Genomic DNA, 7,217 nt, shown 5'->3' on the forward strand with positions numbered 1-7,217 from the left:
ATGTGATTGTTACACACATCTCAGAGGGTCCCCAACTTGAGATTTTTAGTTATCACTTTAATTAACAACTGCTACATGGGTGCTCACTGTTTTTATATTATCTGATTCATAAGCTGTTCTAGGAACTTCATATTTGACGCCTGTAAGGTTTTAAGGGACTGAGGTAGTATCTTTTTCACACTATAAACATAATATTCACTGCAACCATTTAAACATTCATTTACTGATGTTCAAGAAGACAATACAGTAGAGGTTGGGAAGGGTGTAAATTTTTATTTTGGGAAACATTTTGGGGGAAAGAAACAAAAACTGATTACTTGTGTGTGAATTACAAGTATTTATGATTTACATTGCTTTTTTATTTTTAAATACACACAGATTTTATTTCATATTAAAGGCTTTAATAAAAGAAATATTAAATATAGAAAAATAAAGTTTTCAGAAATCATAAATTAAGAAACTAGTCACTAGCCATGACATCATCTTTTAATACTTTAAAAGAAACACTTTAGAGCCATTACTAAGTGACTGATAATTGACCTATGTTTCACGTCTCAATCTGCAATTGTAATGTCTAAACTCAACAGGCATCCTGAATACATCAGGTTTCCTTATGAGACTTTCCATCCTGCTTTTTCAGCCCAACACTGGGCAGAACACATTGGTGTGCAAGAGACTGACAAGTGGTTCAATGGCAGGCTGGGATAATTAAACATTGAAGTTTTTCTTGTGTGATGTGCTGGATACAGTGGTAGAGGTCCTTATTTCCCACCCACTTAATTCATAGCTAATTCACCATTTGTGGAATTTGACTCCTGATTTTCCTCTTTCCAGGTGCTGTTACACTACTAATTTTATTGGTGTAGACAAAAAAAAAAAAAAAAAAAGATCAGGAAGAGATCAATACATTCTATTCTATCTTGATTCTTAGCAATATAAACTCCACAAAGTCACTATTAATAAAAAATTAAAATAATACTTTTTTTTCACCACTATATATAATTAAAAAATACTTTGAACTGTATAAAAACTTGACTGCAGCTTTGCCTTGTACATCTCTGGCATGGTAAAGTTCTTGTCATATTACCAAAGGAGGATGTAGAAAAGGCCACACAATAAAAATACCAAGTGTAAATAGAATATGAAGGTGATAATATTAGTATGAAAGGTCCAGTGCCTAATGTCTCCCAGTTCCAGTATGTGCATTCCCAGTGTTCTGAGTGGGAACTGCCACTGACCAGAAGAGTTTCTGTGTCCCTGCAGTCCTGAAAAGTGGAGAATGATGCTTAATAAACAGTTAAATAAAGTAATTACCAAACTTCTACTACTTATACAACTTATTTATAACTTTTATTCTATTAAAAAAAATTGTGGGGTCTTGGCTTCCCTTTTTGCAGCTATAAGTAGTAATTTTCTCAGCAGCCCCCATTTTTAATCTCACTTAAAGCTAACATCACCAAGACTTTCCTGTGCACCATTACCTGGTTATCACTTTCTCTTACAAAGCCCCTTGCATAAATGTTAGACCCACACCTTACACTTTTTGTATTGAGGGTCTGCTGTACAAGTCCCTGTGAATTACCACAATAACAACACTGTGCTTAACAGACCAGTAATTTATAACGTGATTTGCAGCAGTGTTACTCTCAGATCTGCTGTTATAGAAAATAACAAAAAATAATAATAAAATTAAACACCCTATATGATGAATATTGTACTGATGTGAGCAGCAAACAGAGGGAAAATCATCTGATTATTTTAAACTTCAAAAATCTCTCCAATAACGAACCCCACAAAATGTGAAAGCGCTTGGGACAGCTGGGCAGAGGCAATTTGGAATAGTTGGTCTTCTTGAAAGTCTCATTTCTCATGCTATATTGTTTGGGGAAGTGGCTCCTGATGCGCTGCTGAAGCTCTGAAACACAACCGCATACACGATTCATTCAGAAATGGTTGACAAGTACATTCTTAAAGAGTATTGATGTTTCTGTTATTTTTAAAAACATGATAAATAATTTTGTCGTAAACCATTTAAGTCGATTTGGAGTACAAGACCAACACTATTAAATTAATCTGCTAAAAGAAACCAAATAAACTAAATCAAACATACATTGCTCTGTTGCATAAAGCTGTATGATTTTTTTAGAAGCTTGTTTATTCATTTGAACTCACACTGCAGCTAAGACCCATCAACATTTACACACGGTGCCAGTCTCTTGTGCCATTATTCACCACTGTAGTTTTTAACTGAAGCTGTTCCTTTAGTCTTTAGTTTTAGGGATGGTATGTATTAATAGTTTCTTCTTCTTCTTAATAATAATAATAATAATAATAATAATAATAAGTAAACATATGAAGCGTTTTGCATATAAACCCTTTTCACTCACATTGGCACAGAGGTCGTACTTATAGCTGTCCAATGTTAGTTTACTTTTATGGTTTATCTTCAATATTATCTCTCAAAACATCATTATATAACTAGCAGTTATGACGCCAAAACCTCATAATTCACTTGTCTGTTTAACTGCTGCCGTTAACACAATATTATATGGTTTAATTAATTATATATCAGAACTAAGCTAGTCTTCCTTAAAGTGACTATAGTTGCTAGAGTAACCTGGCTACTGTAAAACACAAAGAAACAACCATTACTATTAAGTATAAAGCAGATAGTCTAAAGCAGAAGAAAATTAGAACAAATACCTAGATTTAAATGTCGTTCCATGTTCCTGTTATATTTAACTAATCTAAGTCCCAATGCTCTGTTGAAAGAGATTGCTTTCATTGATTTGCTGACCTTCCTGGAAGATCACATGCGATATGAGAGTTCTGCAGAGAGGACATGGTGTGCTGCTCTCCCGGCTTTTCGCCAGCATCCTCAGACAGGGCTCACAGAACACATGGCTGCAGGGCTGACACATGTAGGGCTTGTAGTAGATGTCCAGACACACAGCACACATACAGCTCTCCTTCTCGTCTTCATCACTGCTAGTCTGTATCCAGCTCACACTCTGCTCAAACACACATACACAAATGAAGTTCACTATAGGAACAGTGACATCACTTCCAACCTTTGTGAATATTTATTTGAAACCATGTATAAAACATTTCACCACTACCATCTCCTCAAGCAGTTTCTGAAGCCAGAGCTCCTTCTTTCTTTGCTTTCTCCTCAAGCTTTTTAAGCGATTCCTCTCCCGTTTGGACAACATCCATACAGGTGTGGCACAGCTATTGTCCTGTGGTTCATCTGTAACAGCATCACTGATGTCCGCTTGTCCTGTGACCGTGTCCTGAGTAGATGCTGGAAAAGAATCAATCAGATAGCTCGTTCACAGGACAAACGAAAGAAAGGGGGGGATGGTGCGGGGGGTTGACAGATGACTCACTGTTAGAATGAGGTGGTTGGATTTGTCTGCTCAGGAGTTCAGGCTCTGAATTTAGTTCATTAGTGACTTGATTTGGATCATGGCCCAGGGATCTGTCCTCTGGTCCTTCTAAATCTCTGGGTTTCACTTGAAACCCTGTGCGTACTCTAGCTGTGCTTGGTCTGCTCAAGTAAACCACATGCTTTACAATCTGATCAACACGGCTTTTAACAAGGTGCACGGTTGTGTTCTGTCCACAGGGACACCGTGAACAGTTTATAAAGTTGAAACCACCGAGGTGTGCTCCACAGTGCTGGCAGTTCAGTTTCCCTGTTGTCCAGTGAACCTGTGAAAACAAGCACTGGTTAATTTTCGATAACAGCAATTATGACAGTAGTACAGCTGCAAGGAGAATTCTATTCTTCCTATTTGACCAATTTGAGTAGATTTCTTCATAAAAAGCAAAACTACCTCTAAAGGTGGAATTGCAAATTTTGGAGAAAAAAAGCTATAGCAAAAATCAAACATTTTAGCCTGAACAATCACAAAAAGAATAAAAAGGGGAAAAAAATATGTTGGGATGTGCTATAAGCATGTGTTATAAGAAATAACGATCTTTAGAGTGGAAACAGTAACTCACACCCCATTGTGTATTATTCCATGTTAAGTCACATGATCTGAAGTTGTCTGACATCTATCTTGAAATGATCATTTAAATGACTTGAGGAAGAGGAAAACATTACAATGCAGCACCTGATTAACAACTGAGAGAACCCAATCAGGTAAAGCATCAACATCCATATGCCACACTGTGCATTCAGCCATGAGCTCTGCTGAGGCCTGTGATGAGAAAGAGGGACAATTTCAGCCTTTATACACTACATCAACATCACAAGCACAGAGATATCCAAACAAGAAGAATAATTAAATTAAAGCAGATGATTCCATCTAACATACAGACTTATACCAGCCCTGCAATTCCTGCCCCACAATTATATACTTTATTTTACAGGCTAAAGGTCTTTAATTGACTCTATAGAAGACTAGTATGTAGCTGCAGACACACAGATCTGTGTGAAAGTGGACAAATGAAGCCCTGTGTATCCACATGGAAGCAAACTGCTTTTTCTTGCATTTGCAATTCTAAAGCTTTTACTCCTCGGTGTGTGGCTCTGGTGTGCAGAGATTCAGTGTGAATGATCTCATTTTGGTTCCCACTGTTCATCAACTGAAAATATACACAAATTTTCAGGATCAAAAACGGTCGAAGACCAACTTATTCAGGAAACACTTCAACTAGCACTTCTTTCCTTATCTTTTGCATTTAAAAAAAAAAAAAAAAAACCTTCGACACTTTTTCATTGTAACTTCGAACAAATGTTTTAAACTCATGGTTTCTTAAGTATGTAACCTAGTGAACCAGCATTAATGTATTCAATGTTAGAGATTTAAGCACTTATGTACGTCACTCTGGATAAGGGCGTCTGCCAAATGCTGTAAATGTAAAAAACAAACTCACTAAAAGGAATGATGAGTCTCCAACACATCTTCGGCACTTTTTACAGCGAAGGATTGAGGTTTGCTGTATCTGAAAATGTGAGGTCAGACACAAAAATGGACCATTATCAAAAGCAGAATTTTCTTCATTAGCCACATTAAAGTGTTCTGATGAGAAACAGGTGAGAGACAGGTGTAGGAAATCTCACTCACTCAGGCAAAGCTATATTACACGATGTCATAAGGCTCCAATACAAAGAATAAGAGCAACTAGCAATCAATCAACAATAAATCAGATTAAATTCATTTTTAACAAATTAAGCTAAAGTGTTTCTTGCCTTTTTTTTTTTTAATATATCAAATGCTGGTAATCTTTCTTACCTGTTGTTAATTTGTTACAAGTCTAAATACTAAAAAGTAAACACTGCTAGCTTTCCTACCACATGAGTTAAATATCCGGTTAAACTTTAGGATTCTCTAAAGTTTGATACTATTATATAAAATATAATAGTATCAAAATACTTATTGTCAATCACCTGAGAAAACTCAAATCAATAATGTAAGGTTAGTTCAAAATGTAAATACCGCATCAAACGAAGCCATTGTTTGGACGAGATTTTTTGTCGAGAAAGACCTCGACAAAACTGAAGCAACTAACTAGCAAAGCCAGCTAAAAACAAACAACACGTCGAGTCGGCACTTTCCTAACAGGCATGATACGGAAACCGTATGGGGACAAAACAACGACTAAAACGCGATTCGAAATTAACCGATCACTTCGAGGATCAGAATCAGAATCAGAATCAGATTTATTGGTTCCAGCTATTGGTGACATAAAAAGTACAGACATAAATGACACTATACATTTAGCTTGGACTATACAAGACAAAAACACACAAGACAAGACAAAACAGACTATATAAGACAATACAGACGATGTGAGCAGGGCCGTGCACAGGGGGCACATCGACTGAGGTGCCCCTGTTCCCCAGCCCCACCGCTCCGCTCAAAGCATTCCGCTAATCCGCTAATCCGCTCCAGGTTTTCCAGCTCGCTCCGCACGCCGCAAGCTCAGCATCACTCACAGTATGTGTCTGCGGCGCTCTCTTGAAACTAGGACTGAACGCGACACGAAAGTTCACGAGTTCACGAAAGCTGTCGCATTAACAGGTAGGCTATGCAAGACAGTGTTTGAATCTGCGAAACTTGTTTGTATTTATGTCGGTAATGTTTTGCTCCTGGTCTTCTACTAGTGCTAACAACTTGTACAACATATTCACGTTCTTAGAATTAGCTGTCTAGTCAAATTATTGTACTCTCGACCATTTTCTGTTGTTAGCACATTTTGTAGGACCCCCCCCCCCTAAAAAAAATATTAAATTAAATAAATAAATAAACAATGCCTTCACAAAAAAGATCTTTGCAACACTACCGGTGTTAACAGCCACTTCGTAATGCGTGTGGACAAGAACGACTCTCTGATTTTCTTCTTCTGGCCATTGAAAAAGACATCCCAATCATAAAAGATGAGGTTGTCAATATCTTTCAGAACATGGTACCAAATAAAAAAGTGTTGCTGTAAATTGAACAGGTAAATATAAAAATGTAAAACAGCAAATAGTTTCAGGTATTATCAGCAATGTGTAATTGTTGTTATGTTCTATCAAAACATCTACAATAAAGTCTAAAATGTATTTGAGCGTGTGCTATCTTCTCTTTTAATTGTACATTTTGTAATAACTGGATAATTTGTGTTAACAAGCAGCCACCCCCTTAATGCCCCTTTTTTTTGGTTTAGGCCACTGCCCCTTAAATTGTCTGTGCATGGCCCTGGATGTGAGACAATGCAATGTGAGACAATACAGACAATGTGAGACAATACAAACAATGTGAGACAATACAGAAAGTACAAGTATTAAATAGGATGCACACAGTATGGTGATTCTTTTTATTATTGAAATATATAAGACCAAACATGCTAAAAGTTTCTGTCAGGGATGTTTCACTCCCTTGAATGGTAAAGGAAGAAACCCTGAGAGGAACCAGACTCAAAGGGAAACCCATCCTCATTTAGGTGACACTGGATGGTTTGATTGTAAATATACAGTCTGACAAATGTTGTATTGATGAGGAGGTTGTTGTCTTCAAAGACCACATGGAGTTGGCATCAGCTCTAAGTATGTCCGAATATTTCATGAAGCAGAGTCTACCTGGAGCTGGTAAATCTCTAGATGCCTCAGGATCCTCCCAGGGTTGGCCTCATCTCAGTGGAGGTCCAAAATCTTCATGGCACGGGAGACAATCAGAGCTGGTACACATTCCGGATGCCTCAGGATGTGTAGAAAGAGAGAA

The 7,217-nt window shown here is 37.2% G+C and overlaps 1 protein-coding gene across 3 annotated transcripts; it reads right to left on the reverse strand.

Moving 5' to 3' along the window:
- Positions 1-247: 247 nt before the first annotated feature.
- Positions 248-5,604, reverse strand: rnf180b (ring finger protein 180b). 3 transcript variants are annotated; one of them, XM_027139919.2, is made up of 8 exons: positions 5,451-5,604; positions 4,888-4,956; positions 4,122-4,208; positions 3,390-3,714; positions 3,120-3,304; positions 2,798-3,011; positions 1,790-1,915; positions 248-1,265 (listed from the first exon to the last, which is right to left on the reverse strand). In XM_027139919.2, the coding sequence occupies exons 1-8, from the start codon at positions 5,466-5,468 to the stop codon at positions 1,084-1,086; spliced, it is 1,206 nt and encodes a 401-aa protein (XP_026995720.2). In that variant the 5' UTR covers positions 5,469-5,604; the 3' UTR covers positions 248-1,083. The 3 variants fall into 3 exon arrangements, with proteins under 3 accessions (XP_026995720.2, XP_047661895.1, XP_047661894.1); XM_047805939.1 differs by lacking the exon at positions 5,451-5,604 and having other exon boundaries at positions 4,009-4,208; positions 4,888-4,962; XM_047805938.1 differs by lacking the exons at positions 4,888-4,956; positions 5,451-5,604 and adding an exon at positions 4,525-4,608.
- Positions 5,605-7,217: the final 1,613 nt, after the last annotated feature.

Source organism: Tachysurus fulvidraco, chromosome 21 (assembly GCF_022655615.1).
Source record: "Tachysurus fulvidraco isolate hzauxx_2018 chromosome 21, HZAU_PFXX_2.0, whole genome shotgun sequence".
In the NCBI taxonomy this organism is placed as follows: Eukaryota; Metazoa; Chordata; class Actinopteri; order Siluriformes; family Bagridae; genus Tachysurus; species Tachysurus fulvidraco.